The sequence below is a fragment of the Pungitius pungitius genome, chromosome 1 (assembly GCF_949316345.1).
Source record: "Pungitius pungitius chromosome 1, fPunPun2.1, whole genome shotgun sequence".
NCBI classification, from domain to species: Eukaryota; Metazoa; Chordata; class Actinopteri; order Perciformes; family Gasterosteidae; genus Pungitius; species Pungitius pungitius.
In genome coordinates, this window is record NC_084900.1 from 9618738 (window position 1) to 9637926 (window position 19189).

General features: G+C 44.5%; 1 protein-coding gene across 3 annotated transcripts in view; it reads right to left on the minus strand.

Moving 5' to 3' along the window:
* nlgn2a (neuroligin 2a) overlaps positions 1 to 19189 on the minus strand; it is a 140572-nt gene that overhangs the window by 5841 nt on the left and 115542 nt on the right. For all 3 annotated transcript variants that reach the window (XM_037480921.2, XM_037480920.2, XM_037480922.2), the window contains 3 exons: positions 3852 to 4037; positions 1175 to 1440; positions 373 to 526 (listed from right to left, as the gene is read on the minus strand). In XM_037480921.2, coding sequence (XP_037336818.1) covers positions 373 to 526; positions 1175 to 1440; positions 3852 to 4037 — 606 coding nt within the window. The remainder of the gene's footprint in view (positions 1 to 372; positions 527 to 1174; positions 1441 to 3851; positions 4038 to 19189) is intronic.

Below are 19189 nucleotides of genomic sequence, written 5' to 3' on the forward strand. Positions count from 1 at the left end.
TTTAGACATATTTGATTAGTATCTGTTGATGTATTTGAAGTCCAGAATACACGATAACATCAAATGATCAAAAAATGTTGTTTGTGTGAGCGTGTATTTTAAGGATCAGGAAACATGTTTATCTTATGTCTTATGTGTTTGGGTCATTATTGTGCTGTGATAATGATTCAGGCTGTTTATTTCTCATTATGGTAATGTATCCTTTTAATTCAGTTTAATGTGTACTGACTCCAGGACGATTCATGCCACTGGGACTATTAATAAGCATAAAAAAACAATGACACTGTCAAGTTCTGTCATCTGAGAGACGGCAGATGACATAATGTGGAGGACATTAAAGCCTGAAAGGGATTTAATGGTGGCAATCCTCACCCTCAGGGTAGCCATAGAGGTTGTCAACAAAGTTGGAGATGGTGTAGTCGAATGCGGCCGCTGAGATGCCGTCGTTGTCCTCGCTGTCGTCCACAAACTTCAGTCCCTCTCCTTGGTTCACTCCTATAAGGATGTCATAGTTCAGGAACTCCCCCTGGTGGCAAAATAGGGGAAGAACATGTTAAGTGCAGAATTTAATGGGATAAAATAGAAATCTGCATCTTTTATGTATAACTAACTTGTACTGGTGGAACCACCAGAACTACTTGACCACCAAGAGTCAAGTAGTCTAATGATCTACTGTAATACTGCCCCATGTTCATCAGAAATGTTGTGATCCATCAAAAGGTGCCAAACAATATAAGCTGTAGGTGCTGAGGAAAATGTAAGCAATGATCTAGTTCATTACACATTAAAGGCTCCAAGATGTGGCTACTCTACTAGATGGAAAACTAAGTCACACTCTTATTCTTTTTTTTTTCTTTTCTTCACTCTGTGGGGGGATACGGTGTGACTTAGTGGGGGCCCAGAACAGAGAATCAGTGATTGATTGGACTGCTCACACACACGCTCAAACTGTGGAAAACGGTTGGTATGCACAAGCTCAAAAGCAAACAATGTTGTGAGCCATGGTCCAGAATACGCCACCGCGGAAATGTGTTTAAGGATGCGAGTTCACTGCAGCTTTTAAATGTTTCCGTCCCGAGACGCCTCGAGACGCCTCCACCAAAAACCCCAAAACCCAAAACGTCTGAGCCACATCTGACATGTGACACGTGAGACCCTGGTAGCCGAGCCTCACCTGCTGCATGAGGATCTCGGGGTCGTCGGGCACCACGTCTCCGTCCACCACCGGGCCGAAGGCGATGTGGTATCGCGCTGGCTGGATGTCCTGGTCCACCAGCTCCCTGAAGTTCTTGCGCCTCAAGCAGTCAACCAGGTCAGCGGTCTCGGTGTAGGTGCAGCCCACCTTCCGGGCCAGGATCTTTGTGTACTTCAGGGGCTGGTAGTTGACGGACCAGCTGGAGATGGCGGTTCCACTCTGGGCGATGGCCCTGTGGAACAGACCTGAGAGGACAGATGGGGTATCAGTGCATGCATATGTAAATGTGAACATTGAAAATGCAACCAGGTGGTCTGATGTCTACATTGCCCCATTAGTTGCACTTTTGCAGGCAAGACGGCGCTGTGATGTCGTCATACTAGAATGACAGCACGTTATAGCGCCAATGAAATAAGAAGCCGACGCAAGACCGGGGATAAGCTCATCTGATACGTCCATTTCCCTCTTTTCTTGTGCTGGCTGTTTCTTCTGTCGGACTCTCTCTCTCTCTCTCTAGCTTAGTCTCTCCAACTCCCCGTCTCCTCCTCGCTGCCGTTTGAAACACTCAAGTGGCTCGTTAGGAGGCCGCCTGCCTCACTCGTTTCCTCTCACTCTCCTTTTTCCCCTCTTTTCTCCTCCCGTCTCTCGGGCTGAACGATTGGTCAGTTAATTATTAGGCAGAGCCGCGGCGCCACCGCTCCCTGGGAAATCAATAGTAGTAAAAAGTAGCTTGGAAACAGCTATACCTACATATCTGTACTGAGGGAGTCAGGGGGGGGGGGCAGACTAAGAGACGGCTGGCAGGGGGGGATTGTTCCATTTGTTCCCAGCGTCGCCTTCCCCGCGCCGTACATTTGGCGGCTTCCTTTTTTCTGATAAGCCACGTCCCAGCTTTGTCTGTTCTTTTACTCGGCCTCCCTCAACAATGCGATCACCCACCCTGCGGCCCCTTTAAACGCGAGGCACCATGGATACTGTCGTCCCCTGTATGTTTCCCTGCCCTCCATCAAATCACTGTCACTAACGACCGCTCTCTCCATCCTCACTGACACTCCCATCACGCCATCCATCTCGCTAGGCCCCGCTGCCCGGGGCTTCATCTGTGACGCGGCGTTGTCGACATGATTGGTGTCCCTCTAAGGGCGGGGATGACGGACTCCTTACCTGTTATCCCCGGGCGGGGGAGGAGTGGGGAGAATGACAGACAGGCGGCGCCTTTAGGGCCGATGTTAGATGCTGACGAAGACGAGGATGGTGACGGCGGCGATGGGGTGATGACAAAGCGGAGGCATGAGAATGGACTGGTGGCGGTGTGAGGGGGGGTGGTTGTCAACAACAGGAGACAAGGGGTTAATACAGGCTTTCCCAACCGTTAGGGTCCCTCCCCAAAATGAACAATAACTAACAACAGTTCTGGTCACTATCTAAAAAAACAAACAGGCATGGATGGCTTTTGGATAAAAGAATGTCTAAACATCAATTACCAAACACTTTTACTATTAATGCACGTACAAGAGTGGTATAGGGCCATTATTCTTTCCTTTCACGTAACTTTTTTTTCTTTATTCAAAAATGAAACCAATTCACAGTGCTTCTTAAGAGTTAAAGGCAGGAAGCAGGTTTTCTATTAGACCACTGTCATCATGATATAATAATATACCAATTGGGCTCTTATGTGTTTTTTACTGTTAAGTGGATCACCTGCCAACACAGGAGAAAGGATAAGTGTGCATGGGTTAATATGAAGGGTTAGTACACGTCAGTGGTAATCAGTGCTAGATGAACACAGACAGTCACACACAATCTATGAAGGTAAACATATCTGTTCTCAAGGCATAGAATGAGTCAAGGTAAGAGACCTGAGAGAGACACACACACACACACACACACACACACACACACACAGAGCGGTTATTAAAACAGATGCGTGGATGTGTGAACACACTCTCTCTAATCTCTCGCTTTCTCCTCACCCACCATTTCTTCCCCGTTTCTGTCCTGTGTGGTTTGTGTTGAACGTGTGAGGCAGAAAATGAACACCGGGGTGAGATATTGAGGGTGACTCCTTGAGCAGTGTACAGAACAGAGAAGTTAGGACCGGAGGAGGAGAGCTTCAAGGACAGCTTGATCAAAGGCGGCGGGTGCGTGACCGCTTGGCCGCTCGGATCTCGTTTGAGATCAAAGCCGGTCGGTCCGTGGGCCGCTTACCGCCGGTGGTTTGGTGTTAACACTTAGCCCCCGGGGGGTGTGTTGTTGGTAATGGGGAGCATGGGGTCAGACGGATGGAGGTAGAGCCTCTGAGCTGCAGAGCGGTGGGCCGTTAACGGAGCACAAGTCCGGCGATGTGGGGAAATGTTTGGAGCTCCGGTGTTATTTACCTTCCATGGACACCAACAACAACAACAACCTGGAGCAAACCCCGACTCACTCACACGCCACATGGACGCTTAAATTCTTCAGTTCAGAGGACAAGCAGCGTTTTCCTTTGAGGGATAGAGGTGTCAAGCGTACATCACAGGACTTGATGATTCCTGGATTTCACCACATGCAACAAATACTGGAACCTCCTTTTTGGTTTTTTGGGCGTTGTATTAATACCAAGTAAATGATGTTGTGACAGACAAAGACGAATGCAAACAAAGAGAAGTGAAATTACCCTCCGAGTGGTGCGAGAGGATGAGGAGGTTGACGCAGGACGCCCCAGCTCCGGACCCGAAGATGGTGATTCGATCCGGGTCTCCGCCAAAGTGGCCGATGTTCTCGTTGAGCCAGCGCAGCGCCTGAATCTGGTCCAGCAGGCCGTAGTTCCCCTTAGCGGACTGATCCCCTGTGCTGAGGAAGCCTGGGTGTTCGTAGGGACAGAGTGGACGTAGGAAGAAGGTGAGGGAAGAACGACGAGGACAGATGGGAAAAGAACAAAGAAAGGAGGATATAGGAGAAGGAGAGATACAGGGATGGGAGGAGAAGAAAGAGATACAAGACAATGTTAATATCTGTACTTTTAGTATTCAGTATCTGTCTGGCAAATGCTCCCTTCTTTGGTCTGTAAATCAGCTTCTGACTGAGAAGGAATCGCATGAGAGTAAATATGTTGGAGTGTGTGTGTGCGTGTGTGCGACTGACACACGGAACACAGAGACAGCAAAGGAAGTGAGACCAAATTGCTTTTTTCAGCTCCTGGCCTAATGGCGTTAGCTCTGTCTAATGGCGTTAACAGAGACTTTCACACAAAGACGCCGACAGCAAAAACGCCCGCGAATATAGGTGACGCTAATCGGAATCCCACCCATTACTGGATTACAAGCGATGAGCATTGTACAATGTCTTCTTTGCCCTTATCAATAGTGTTATATGGCATGACATTTTAAAACAGAATCCAGAGAGGTTTTTACAGTAAAAAGCTTTGGGGACATTTTAACTTTTCAAAGTAGAACTATATTAAAGAAAAGTTTGTATGTCATCCCATATTCTTGAAATCTCTTACCCTTCAGCTTGTATTGGTATATTTACACCTCATTTCAGTTTATTTTTATTTAATTATGTTCTCTTTGCCATGGAGATCTCTTGTTTTGAAACTATAAAAACTTTACTTACTTTGGAAAAAAAGAAGAAAATACATACAAATTGATATGCATTTGAGATAAACTGTACGTTTCAAGAACACAGATACTTGCTGGGGGAAATGGAAATAAAAGCATACTAAGACCTAATGAACTCTGGTCCCTTCATGGGATTTGTGGACAATTGGAACAGCTGGATAATGCAGATGCTTAATCCAGTTACGTAATGATGACTGACTTCATGAACATCTGTGCATGCATCACTGGAAGCACAGCCCTAACTTATTCAATACTTTGATCTTCTTGACTTAAACTTGGTCAATTTCTTATCTCCATTCATTGTCTTTACCAGTGGCACAAAATCCTTTTCGCAAAGGGAATTTCCCTTGTGGAATTGTAGCGTTCATCAAAGTCGCTCTAAAACCGCTGATTCATCCGAGCGTTGTAATAATGGCTTAACTTTTCTGACATTTGCCTCTCATTATTACTGCTCGGTATCTTCGATTGTTCCACCCAAGACGAACATCTTTTCTGTTTAAATGCCCATTAACTGGCGGCCTCTCAGATCCTAATGCGACTCATTAGAGCTTTAATAAAGGCAGATGGGCTGGAAAGGTCATCCGTTCAACCTGTACAGTGGAGGTTAAACACTTGTGTACAGTCAAATGTTTGGATCCTTCCAAACACAAGTCTGTTGTCTGCTGTTGGCCGCAATTACTGTTATCACAATTTCTTTTTTTTTTACAAACATTTATTTTTTTTATCTATTGAATTTATGTCGCTAGTTACAAAGATGTTAGTGTCCGTGGGCTTTGGTTCAGGACATAGGAGTTAAGTATTGTGGTGTAGTGGCAAGTTTAAGTATACAAGCAGTAATAAATGTTTGTGTGGGAAATAATACAGCGAATGAAATGTGTACGCTGGAATGATAACAATGTAAATCCGGCCGGTGGGTTTATCAGTAAACCTGATGATAAGCAGACAAAAAAACTAACCAAACTGGAAACATAACCCCCTTGATTCAAAGACACAATCAATAGCAAGAATTACAATAGCAGGAACAGGATTGTTTCATCTCTAACAGCCTGGCCTCGACCTCACCGCCACTGAACAAGGTACTTCTCAAATGGATGAGACACAGTGACACCTAGTGGCCAAAACATGATACTGAACAATAAGATACCTAATGGAGGATGTCACTTCTTCTCACTGAAGTTTGCCTGACCACCTTTTTACACAAACATATTTATATTAAATCCACTATTATATTTGATGATATTTTATCTTGTGCTAAAGGCTTCTACTTAGTGAAGGTCAGAAAATCACCATTAATATGATAATTTCTCTGTTCATTCTGCATGTCCAACCGATGAATATTCATCATCCCAGGTGATCCATAAAAACAAAAAGGTATCATTATTAAAATATCAGTAAACACATCATGCATTTAATGGCTTTGTGCTGCTCTTTAAACGCCACAAACAAGCTGCATGTCTGAGTGCATTAATTAAGCCGTGCACAAACACGAGGCAAATAAGCTGCCTAATGCTTTGCTGTAATCGCCATGATATATTAAACATAACCAAATGTGCTAATGAGGTCATCAATTAGGCTGATTGATGCAAGATGACGCTTCTACTTCTATGTCAGAGTAGTTGCTTGCAACACTGCGGGAGCAGTGTCCAGATATCGACATGTGGGAACCTTTTCATCACTACTGGGCAAAGTCATAAAGATGGATCACCTATTGCTATGTTTTGCATTACAGTTACCGTTCTTACAAGAATGATGTACAGAAGCAACCAATCACAGCCACAGAGAGACAGCAGAGACCCCCCCCAACGTTGTCTTGTTACAGCTAAAGCCGCCGTCCTTCCGGCGCCTTCACGCGGCGTCTATCCTACTGAGTCAGTGTACAGCAGCAGGCCACTTCACCCGTCCTCCTCTTCCTCTATAATATGATAAAAGGCGTGGAAAAAAAACAAGAGGAGCTGGTTAGAGCAGCGCGATACCAGATGAAAGCTCGGCTCCACATGAATAGCCTTTAAAATGGCTGTGGTGAGGAATGGTGGTTGGGGGGGGGGGGGGGTTAGGAGAGGGAGTAAAGGAGGAGGTGGGACGGATAGTGGGTGTTCTGTGAGTCCCGGATAGAGGCAGTGTTTCATCTGCCTCCAAGACACCAGGGGTTGGCCCGCACGCGCCGCGCGCACACATGCAGACACACACACGCACGCACGCACACACGCATACAAATAAACACTCACACACTGATCAAAGGAGAGAAGACTTCCTCCTTTTCTCTCCACCTCCCTCTCTTTCTCACACACACACACACACACACACACGTGAGCACACAAAGACGGGAATAATGCAAATACATCCCCTCTGCTTCCATCCCACATGGAACAGGAAACGCATTCACACCCACATACACCCAGAGGCGCTCGCATGCCATTTAATTTTGTGCATTTTGACAGTCACTTTTAAACGTCAATTCAACATTTTGCCTCTTATCTGCCTTCTTACACGAATCTTACACAATTTTTGCGCGCATTTCTAGGTGCGTGCATCTGTGACTTTGGGTGCAGCTATACGTGTGATTATGATTTGTTTAACGGTGGGGCTGCTGGATGACAAACTGTGCTCCTTACACACTTTATTCTGTGTAATTTCATTGTTTGAGGTTGGCCTGGGTGCAAGTGCTCTCTGCGTGAGGTCTGTGTGTGTGTGTGTTGGCAGCATAGCAATTATTGTCTTTCAAAGGGGAGAAAGTGTGTGTGAGTGTGTGTGTGTGTGTCGTCCAGGGACACAAACAGATGTGGGTGGCTTGGGGCAACTGAATAATGGATTGGACTCACACATTTTCCACGGGACACACAAACGCACACACAGCTCTGGTTCTAAAGCAGCTGATGACAGCCTGTTGGACAGAGTCCGTTGTCAAACGTGCAGCCTCAGAGTACCACTGCCATGAGCCCAGCAAACCTCTCCGTCCACAGATCAACCAAAACCCTTTGCCGCATCACGCAACGATCGCCCTCTCAAGAACTATTGCCTGGCTGTGGCCACCAAATTAACTGTGAAATGATACTGATTATGTTTCCTCACGCTGGCCAGGACGTTTTGAAGTGTGTGGATATGTCTAATGCGCTGTACCGAAAAACAAAAAGCAGTGTGGGACGTGAGACCTCCGTCACCTCGCCCTTAGCAAATGTCTCTCATTTTAAAAAGGCAGAAGATGTTGTGGGGAAAACTAATTGCTTACTTGCGTACGAAGAAAATATTGGTTGTATGTAATCCAACTTTACTGCGTGTCGTTTTTAGCACATTGATGTTAGCCTGTATAGCGCAAGAAGCTACCGCTAATGCTAGTGCTAACATTTCCTTTAGCTGCTGCTTCCAATTTAAAAGCATTCAATTAGCAAAACAGAGTTGTCGCTATTGTGTTTGCAGAAAACACTTTTTCTAAAAAACACCAGGTGACGGCAAATCAACAAGGAAAAGGAAATGAAGTCGTGAGCAATAAAAGAGTAAAGATGATGCTTTTCTGTCAGATTTCCATCAGCTTATTTGACCATTTCATCCTTTTCTCTTTTACAGATTTTCCTTTTCATCGGACGGCCTTTGCTTGATCTCCTCAGTCCTCTGAGGCTCAGTCCTTGCATCTTCGAGGTTTTTTGTCTTTAGGGTTGCGTTATTAGCCTCTGAAGTCCTATTCTGTGTGTGTGTGTGTGTGTTTTTGGTGGTTAGCGGGTGCACTGTCATCAGAGCTTCTTTCAAGCCTTGCCACTCTCTCGCTCCCCCTTTGAAGAAGTCGAGGACACGCACGAGTGTGTGTTTGCATTAATGGGTTTTGATGTTGTCTCGAGCCGCGTGTTGTCATACTGTTTGCTCCGTGCTCGTGTGGTACGACAACACCCAGATCATCCAGAGAGAAAATGTGTGCGGACGCTGGTGAAAGAGAAACCGGGCCAGCTCCCTGCAGAGTAGGAGTGTGTGTGTGCCCACGACCGACTCTCAGAGCCTCAATCTGCACATCCACGTCCATGTGTTAGTGTGTGTGTTAAGCACATGAGGAGTGCGATTTCTCTTGTTTTTGTCACAGGTCCAGGTGTGATATGTATATTTTCAGGTGTGTGTGTATTTGTGTGTCCACAGGGACGCAAAGACGGGCCCGGTTTCTACTTCTCTCTCCTCCTTTAACTAGGGTCTTAACAGAGTGCCGCCGTGTGTCTATCGATCAGGTTTTGTTGCCCTGTGAACACTTTTACAACCCCCAAGGAGCAATAGCTCACTTGCTTGATCACACACTCGCACCATGAACCTTTTCACACGCGTGTGTGTGTGTGAGTGTGTTTGTGCGCGGCGCTCTCAGAAACTCAAAGCCTTCATCTCCACTGTCTCATTACTTCTTCATTATTTCCCTCATCTCTTCCTTCCCTGCACTCCTGTTGATCCGTCATCCAGCTCCCTCGGGTGTTGTCGTCCCTGGGGGCTTCTTTCCAGTCAGGGGGTAATGGCGGGTGAAATAGGGGCGCCATGGGCCAGATCGGACACAAAGCATGGTGTAATGTGTATGGCTGCGTGGATAGCATCTGTACAAAGCTACAGTAATTGTTTTCTAGTGGTCGCTGTGATGGACACGGGCTAAAAAGACTCCTGTGATGCGGTCATATGCACTTTTTTGAGACTCCCGGTGTGGTTTGACCTGCCTCATGCCAACATTCAGTCCACATTCCAGGGTCTAAAACAGAGGTCACTAACTGGCGGACCGCGGTCCGGATGCGGATGCAGAAAAAAAGACTGTTGTGATTTAAACGTGACAGCGCACTTTTCAACGTGGCAAAAAGTGGCCTAAAGCACTGACCAATTGCATTCGAGTTAAACCGTCCCACCTGATATCACTCGACCAATTGAGTGTTTGCATTCCAGGCAGGATGATATCGTCTCCATACCGACGAGAGAAGTAGCGGTAAAATACAAATAAAAAGACGGTAGGAAAAATTTGAGAAAAAGACGAGTGAGACGGAGAAAGGGACGGGTGATAAAAATGTGGAACAAATGGACAGCGTCAGAGCATTTAATCCATAACAGACGGACTCCTTTTTGTTCATACTTCTCACTGCAGCACTAAACCAGTGTCTCATGTGGTTAGAACCTGTTGAAATGTCATCATGAGGCGCAATGAGCTCCTCCACGTGAGGAGAACGGCCCTGATGCATTCAGGCCCAGGTCCCGGCAGGAAAAACATAATCTTAATTCTCCCACTTACCAAAAAAGTGGGAGAGTGGATGTATATATTCTATTAAACCGTTCAATTGTTTAAACGTGTTTAGATTTATTATTCATAATTAGCTGGGACTGTCAAGTCCAAATGTGTAGCAGAAAAGGGGAAAGTCAAGCTCATCTTCCATTTTTTTTTCTTTTTTCGAATCGTAAATTTGATTTATTAGTCGTATATTAATTACATGCAGATGTTGATACAACTCTATTCCTCTATTCAATCACACTAAGTAGTCACACTATGATCTTACGCACCTTTGCTTCAAGACATTTTCTCTAACTGGAACTCTTCACATTTTAGTTGAAGACGCCTGGTCTAAAATATGTCTGGTACTGATCTTTGAGATGTTCATTACTCTGCCACAAGCTGCTGGTTTCTGACATATTGCTCCTGTCCAATCATGTGATTCTTTATATGTAACCTTTTATGTGGTCATACATCTAACTAACTATCTATAGGGATAACTATCTGTCCTCACATAATATATGCACTGAAGTGGTTGAACATGATCAGCTCAGGTGACAACAAATCAGCTAAATAGATTGTTGTTGAGTTGTGTGTTGTTTCGCAGCACTGTCAGTCAATTAAGAGGAAACTACTCCAACAGTCCAGGTGTCGTTTTGTATTAAACTTGAATAACAACTATGGATGTTTTCTGTGGGGGAATTAAAACATATTATTGCTCGTTAGAGAATTACACCATATTCTGACAGCTATTCCCCATATAAGAAAAGCTCCAAAGACACCGGATCCTACATTTTTCAACCAAGTTAATATGATTTATTGGTCGATGCAAACACATTTCAGACTCCATGCACCCACTTTCCAACTTCATTTACTTCATTTAAAAACCAAACTGAGATAACCATGATGACATCACTTGGCTTCAGCTTTCTCCACCAGAGAAGCACAGTATTCGTGTTCAACATAATGAGTAAGCTGACAGACTCCAGAAGATGGTAATAGGAAAAGAAATCCCTAAAGTGGTCCAACTCTACAGAAAATTCAGTTTATACAATCCCCTTAAACAGAAATGGAGGTAGAAAAAAAAAATGGAGGAGGGAAACAAGAGCTAATGAATCCCCAAACTGCTGTCCATGACTGCTCCAGCAGCAGCTGTGCAAAACAAACAGCAAAAATGAATGGATATACACTCGGAGTGTGCTTGTGTGTAAGTACTAATTTGTATATTTATGTGCATGTGCGCGTGTGTGTGTGTGTGTGAAGCGTTGTGGTGTGCAGTGAATGGCCGTTGTGTCTGTGCATCACTGGAGCTAAAAGTAGACCTCTGCCATTCCACTACGCGCTGGCAAAATGCTGCAATACTTCACAGCGGAGCTCCCGCCGGGCTGGCCTAGATACTGTAACACCTCCGCACGCAGCACTCGGGTTGCATGGCGCTGAATGAAGCCAGCATGGAGCAGTTCACCCGAGTATTGGTTTCCTTCAGCTGGCATTCACATAATCAATTCATTTAGCCATTTTGTGACCGCTTTTTATTATGATAGTCAGTCTATGAAGTTACCAGCCCACGATGGGGACGTTGGAATCTATTTTTGTTCACCATGCAAACTGTTCTGCAGTGACAGCTACGGCTAAACTGGGACTCAAAGTGAACAGAGAGACGCGGCGCGGGTGAGGCTGCACTGAAAAAAAAAGGTGTTCTGGATTCATTATTCAATCGGATAACTTCCTCCTCAAATCACAGAGACGGCCTCATGCTGTGAGAGTGTCTCTTCACCCTGCTGCAAGATTGATACCAGACCTCAACCTCGCTGACTCACCCGATCAGTGTGTGCGTCACACTAAAACACACACACACGCAGCTGTACGCGATCTCCCCCGTCCATCAAAAGGGAAACAACATAACAGACGTTCTCCCAGCAGCTCGTGTTTTCCAGCTTCCACGGCAGTGTAATTAAAATATGCAAATGATACGATAAAGTGCTTCTTGCCACGATGGGGACATTGTCAGTTATGCTGAATGCCTTCCGTGTTGGAAGGTAATAGCGAGATAAGGCCCAGCATCAACAGGTGTGTGTGTGTGTGTGTGTGTGTGGCAAAGAGAGCTTCATCTCCAGCGCGGAAATAAACCAGTCTGACTCCTGCCTCATAAGTGTGTGGACGACAACCTCTCAACAACACCACCCCACACCTCCACACACACACAAACAAACACACTAACACACACACACACAGCTTCAAATGAAGATTTCCACAAGAATCGTGGCCTTTGACGTCCTACACATCTGGGGTGGCTTTGTATAGTAGGACAGGAGTTCAATGTCAACAGGTCCAAGCTGCACATGGGACGGCTAAACTAAAGAGGAAAATTCTCCAATTTGGAGAATGTATTGGTAAATTCTGGTCAACTTTGGTCATTGTTCAACCTGGACCTTATTTTCCTATGTTGTATTTAAGAGGACAATGTTTGAGATTTTGGTCACGTACATCTATTGACAGGTTTCCATTATTATTAATACGAGTGTCTGACAACATTATTACAAGCTCACTCTTAACCTTCAATTCATCAATTATGATTTGTTGAATAGAGCGTTGAAAAGTGAAGCGTATTTTGATCGCAAAGACTCAAACTCGGTACCATTCACCGTCCATTATGAGAAACTAGTCAGGACACTTCCTCCCTCCGAATTATAATAAATAAGTGATGATAAGAGCAAAATATTATTTATTCATAATGAATTAAAATGTATGAACATTAGTTGAACTAAAAACCTCCACACCAAGACACGTGTTTTATTGAATAGTTATCATTGATGCATAGAGGGGCATTTCAATTTTGGATCTGGTTGGTGTTGAGCAAGTTTCCTTTCACTTTTTGTACTTGATGTGCGTTTCTTATTTTAATACTTTATATCAAACAATTTGATGCAGTTTATTTTAGGATTAGAAATGTGTTTAATACTGTAGTAACCAGAGCTGTTAATTGCATGTAATCGCAAAAAAAGAACATAGTTTTAAGTTTAGTTGTGTAGAAATATAAAGAAGGTAAACGAAAGAAATCTTCAACATCTGTCTCTTCAACCAGCAGGGCCCCGACGACCAAAGTCCCTCACGCCATGATCATTTACAGACAGAACAAAATGACATTTAAATGATTCAACCTCTTTTTCAAGTCTAACGGAGATGATGAATCCGTTGATGAACGACGTCCCCGGCGTCTCTGTGAGAAAGCCAGATGTACGATGCAGCATCCCAGTTATCACAAGGACTGTGTGGTTGCCAGGGGCAGCGATGGCCGGGGACCGACAGAAACAAAACTAATCAGCAGAATATTCAAGGGAAAACTAATAAAAGTGTCTCGCTGTCCTCCCTCGCCCCCCCCCCCGGCAAACAACGATGAAAAAGGAGTGAACAAACAGCAGGGCAAACCGCCACAAAGAGAAAGCACCTGTCAGGCAGAAGTACGCAGTGTACCTTGATTGACAGTGCGTATCTATTCCTGCAATTTTCCACCAGTTATCTGGTGTATCTGTCCCTTGCTGCCTTTCTTCTCTCCATCTCAGCCAGCTGTGCCTGGACAAGCCCATGCATTAATGGAGCTTTGTGTGTGTGTGTCCCAGAACTGTTTACAGTATGGCGGTATTTCGGAGATCGTCCCTGAGCTGCCGACTTCAAAACAAGGCTGTAGAATACATTTCGTCCCCTCTCCTCTTTTTTTTTTTCTTCAACTCGCCGTCCGTCGTCCCCGCCGTCTGATCTCTAAAGGCAGAACTGCCTGAGCATGAGCTGCAGCACAAGTACTCAGCCGTATAAATGACGTGCTGTGTTCAGTGTCAAGGAAAAGCAATTCATCATGATGCAGAAAGAGCGCTTTCACCCGGAGTGAAGCCGCCTTTGCAGATGTGATGTTTCAAAAGGCGGGAAAAGCATGAAATGCAGCAGGAAAAAAAAACCCAGAACCGTGTTGCTCTAATTGGTGACATATTTGTGATCCTCTTACATTGTGTTAGTCTCATGCTTACAGTCTGCATGTAGAGAATTTAGACGTTTTTGGAGCCCCGTAGATTCTATTTAAAGCTGCAAACGGACCGACAAGCCACAAAAGTTCTTTGGGCTTTTTTTCTTGTTACATTTCATATAATGGTAACTTTCTCTTTTCCTCATGGTTTTGTAATGGTTTGTGACAGCCTGTAATATTGCTATTACTTTCTGATGTGCCCGCCAGGTATTGTCCTGACCAATGTTATTAAGCAATTTGAGCCAGATACCCGACAACAAGCAGGAATGCTACGCACATGCACCTTTCGCTTTTCTGCAGCCTAGACAGACAAAAAAACTCCAGTTCTATTATTTAAATCTTAAATATAAGGTCTGCTTTTCTTTAATAGGCAGAAAAGGAAACATGTAAGAAGGTAATAAGCAAAATAAGTATGTTGACCGTTGTTGTATGTGTTGTTTAAGTTATGTTCTTATATATAAACAACATTTACAATGGCAACTCACAGACTTGACTATGCAGTGGTATTCACCTCCATATGAATGGGACCACCATTTACTAAATGGACATCTCATACCATGATGTGTTGAAGAAGACGTGACTCTAAATCCATTTCTTTATTATTTGCCGAGTTCATCCAGCACGTGCAAAGGAGGGCCTTTTCTCAGGAACTTAAACATTTTCACCTATTTTTGCGGCCAGAAGAGTCGCCCCCTGATGGCCATCAGAAAAGGTGCAAGATCAAGGCACTTCCTTGTTGGCTTTACTTCTGAGCACCAGAGGCTGCCACGTGTTCAAAAACAATGTTTTATTACATTTTCTGTCTAGATCCTTGTGTGGGAAAAATCCTTGGCCAGAGCGTGCCATGTGACCTTCAATTATGCCGCTAGTGCGTCCGCCGCTATCAGGGTTTGATTATATCTCTGAGTACTCTTATATGCCTCCCTCATGTTTATGCTCCTTGATCTCCTGTAATCTTACTGAATATGCATGACGGGTCAGGAGCAAACGGGGTTTGGATTCATACTTTAAACTAACGCCTGAGAGGTCGGTACCTCAACTGTGTCAATGTCATCACTTTTCCTATTGCAAAAGAATGGCTCGGGCCATAAGGCCTGTGAAAAGGACTCAAATGTGGACAAAGCGTGTTCAAAGGCCAGGGGGGCAAAAAGAGAGAGTTGTCACAGTCAATACATACTGTTGATTCTTGAATCACAGAAAAGAAAAATATGACATGAAAGAATTCCAAAGCCGTGATGAATAATTCATACTACAATATAAACAGATGCAATGCGACGTGGAAAGCCTTTAGTGTGTCACATTTTCTCTATTAAACATGTTATGGTTCTGTAGACCAGAAATGTCCATTATTCAGATGATTTTAAATCACCATCAAAAACCAAGCCATAAAGTCGTCTTTAGCAACAAAAACAAAATCCACTTACAGATTCCACTGAGCTGCACTCAAGGTTTTAGACAATTATTTACACTTCAGCACAGAGCGGAGGGATTAAATCTTCTGACCCATCCAAAGTCACAGTTTGGGAGATCAATTTTCTTTTTTTTGTGCCCGGTGGAGGTTTTGCCAGCAAAAATTGGCAGTGACATTCCCTCTGCTGGACTACCACATGAATGTAAACTGTAAACAGGCATCATATTATCTGCTGCCAGAGAAACTGCTCCACTTTGAATGTGCACTGACTTTCAGCCAACGTGCCATTATGGCGCGGATACTTTCTGCATCGGGTCTGGTCCAAGAAACGCAGCCCTCGTGCAACTCTCACCGGGTGAAGTAGGAAAAAAAAAAAGGAAGAAAAAAAGCTCACAGTTCTTCAGTTTTCTTTTGATACGAGTCCTCGCAACCTTTTGTATTCTTCTCCTCCTTTAACCCCCGCCCCGCAGCTCCCGCTCCGCACCGCCGGCCTTCCAGGCGAGCCCGCGGTCTATCGCCCTCCCACAGCATAAGACTATTAGACTTATCTTCGCCAGAGTTGCTCCTAATTTGGCAGCTTCGCAGCGGTGGGTGCGGAGTGTTGGAAGTTATCAGAGTGAGGCCAGCTCCCCCCGTTTGGCAGGCGGAGGGGCAGCGCCACCACTGTCTGTCTGCCAGGTTGATTAATAAGTAGTGGCAGAGCGGCTGCACCAGCAGACTGGCTTGCTCCTTGCAGCGCTGGTTAAATGAATGCCACGCAGAGAGTAGTGTTTGACTGCACAGACTGACGCTCCTTGTCCGTCTCTGTCACGCACTCGTTTTCTGCACACATGCAATAAAAAAAAAAAGCAATATTGCACACGCAAACTGGCTTGCAGATAGCACAGAACAGACGTACTATGCTGTAAATTAGCATAAACAGGAGGGGGGCGGGGAGCACACGCGCACTCACAATACATAAAGTTACCACTCGTCGGTCGTCTTTTTTTTTCCCGGCAGTGTTGTGTTTGAGTGACACCGCATCGGAGACGCATTATCGCATTACTTTAAACGCCCCAATTCTCTTAAACAGAGCAGGCAGCCATAACACATTAGATACCGACACGACAACAGGACACAGGGGGGGCCGAGCAGGTACATTCGGGGGTTTGACGGTTTGGCCTAGCCAGCTCTTGATTATGTCGGTCGGTTTAATAACGACGAAAGTATCTTTTATCTCTACTTGTGGGGAAATTATTCTCTGCATTCAACCCATCCCACAATGTAGGAGCAGTGTCCTGCTCAGGGACACGTCGACACAGGACATGGAGCAGCCAAAATCATAATAACATTTAAAAAATCCCATTCTTATAGCGCACATAGCAAAAGAATGAGGCAATTCACCACTGCGTTCCAGAATATGAAAAAGTAGATTGCAAATCCCAGTTGAGAGAAATTTGACACATGCGTAGAGGAGCAGAACCCTCACTGTTGCCTTGGGCAGTTTCCTTTTGGGCTTCACATGTGGTATTATCACAGCACAGAAAAATGCTGAGAAGCAGGGCACAAATATCTTTTGAAGTCTCAACATTTAATCTCAAGTATCCATGCGGTCAAAAATGCCTTTTGCTTCCTGCTCCTTCGCTGTGCAGAACGATGTACGTGCAGTTTGACCGTAGAAGACGTTTAGTGGGGAGGTTTGTCTGCGCTCACCTTTAACCTTGGTTCAGCACACCTACTTATGGAGCAGAATCCATTGATGTCACAGCCAATCATGGTCAAATATGGACTCATGTAAAGAAGGTAACAGCTAAAAATGTTGGGTCTGACAGGTCAAATTTTTAAATATTTGCACGCCCATGTTTAATTCTTCACTACAGATAGATGTAGATGTTATGGCCAAACCCCAGATTAAATGCATTATAACGGCGATAGACGTTGTGTAAATGCTTAACTATATACTGCATGGGCTATGTATTGAAAGGACATGTAAATGTTAAAAAAAAGACAGGCAAAAAGAAGTTGGCACTTTGTGTTATTCATTACTGAAACAGGACCAAACTGGGGAGACGCGTTTTGAGCTGAGGAGTAATACACATTTGGTGCACAATTGAGAATGGCCCCCTGTACGGAATTGAAATAGCTCTAAACCTATGAAGGACTGTCGGATGACGTGTAATGTTTTCTTTTACTCTGACTTACTAGCAACTGGAGAGTGTTTTTCTCCACTCCCAGTGTTGCACTCCCCAGTAGCATCCACATTGTGCTGCAGGTGTAAACAGTGGTGGGTCTCCATCGAGGAGTTTACTTGGCCGGGTCAGAGGCAGCAGAACGCGGGCAGGTGGGCTCACGCGGAGCGGCCAAACAGACATTTACTTATTCATGCACACAGCATGAGACGGTGGGGAGGAGTACAAACACAAACTAGGGTACACACACATACACACACACACACACACACACACACACAGTACTGAACTAAACAGCTCAATCCCACCTGAAAAACAAAGGCACAAACTTCTGTCTAGAGAAGGTAGAGAATAATGGGTTTGTGCGTTTGTTTCTATCAGCCTGGATTATTATTATTATTATTATTATTAAGGGGCTTTCACAGGTCATTGAAGGAAAAACCATCTGAAATCTGCTCATTCCGTCTGCTCATTGAAGTTAAACTGGAAATATTCATGTTCACTGCGGCTCTCCAATAAGCTAAATAAAGTAATTGGTTTATATCTGTGACTACTTATTTGCTTGCTTTTGCTATTCGTTGTTATTGCTTTCTAAATTGCAATTTCGCCCTAATTTTTTACTATTTATTTTCTTGTTCTTGCCTTTGGTTTATTGTATTTTAGATGTGATTGTATTGCTGTATTAAAGTCCTTCCTATGCTCCTGCAAAGCATTATAAATCTAGAACTGCCTTGCTTCTGTGTGCGCGTGTGCGTGTGTACCATTCTCCTCTGTGTCAGTACGGTGCCTTCAACTTGAACTTTAATTGGTTACATGTAATGTAACCAATTCAGAGCTCCAACTCTTACGTGCACAACGCGGCAGGAGTGGTTTGGCCCATCTGAAGCACACTTGAATAATATTAATATTCACTACATTTTTAGACCTTTTGAACACCAGTTAAAAACACCTTTAGACCTGTCATATACTGTCTCTCACCAGTAACGCTGGTTACTACATTTTAGACTTTTGAAACTGAATTTAGAACTTAAATAATTACACTTAAATAAGGAAAAACTCAAACCAAACTGAAACATATGAATGAGGAGTGAACAACACATCTTGTCGTACCTGTTTTCCTACTATGCCTCCTTACGCACATTACGCTAATGTGAAGGTAAAGTTAAAGAAAAACAGCATTAGAGGGAGAGAGAGAGAGAGAGTACTGAAGTGAGGTAATGAGGAGATGGAAAGATAATGGAGGAAACAAATGTAGAAATGGAAAGGAGAGGCATGAAAAAGGAGGTGAAGAGGACAGAGATTAGGATGGAGAGCGCAAACATTTGATTAGGACAAAGAAATGACAGGGTGAGAGTGAAAGCAGAAGACAGAGAGGGATGGAGTGGACAGGAGTCAAAGCCATTAACCTCCAGGCTTGGTGCTGCTGTGTGTGCGTGCGTGCGTGCGTGTGCGTGCGTGTGAGAGAGAGTGCGCGTTTGGTAGGTGGATGGAAATTTAGTTAGTATCCCGGGGGCCAGGCCCGCCGCGTCTGTTGTCAACCTATCGCACCCTTGTCCTCTCACAAGATGGATGGTGGACAGAGCTGGCTA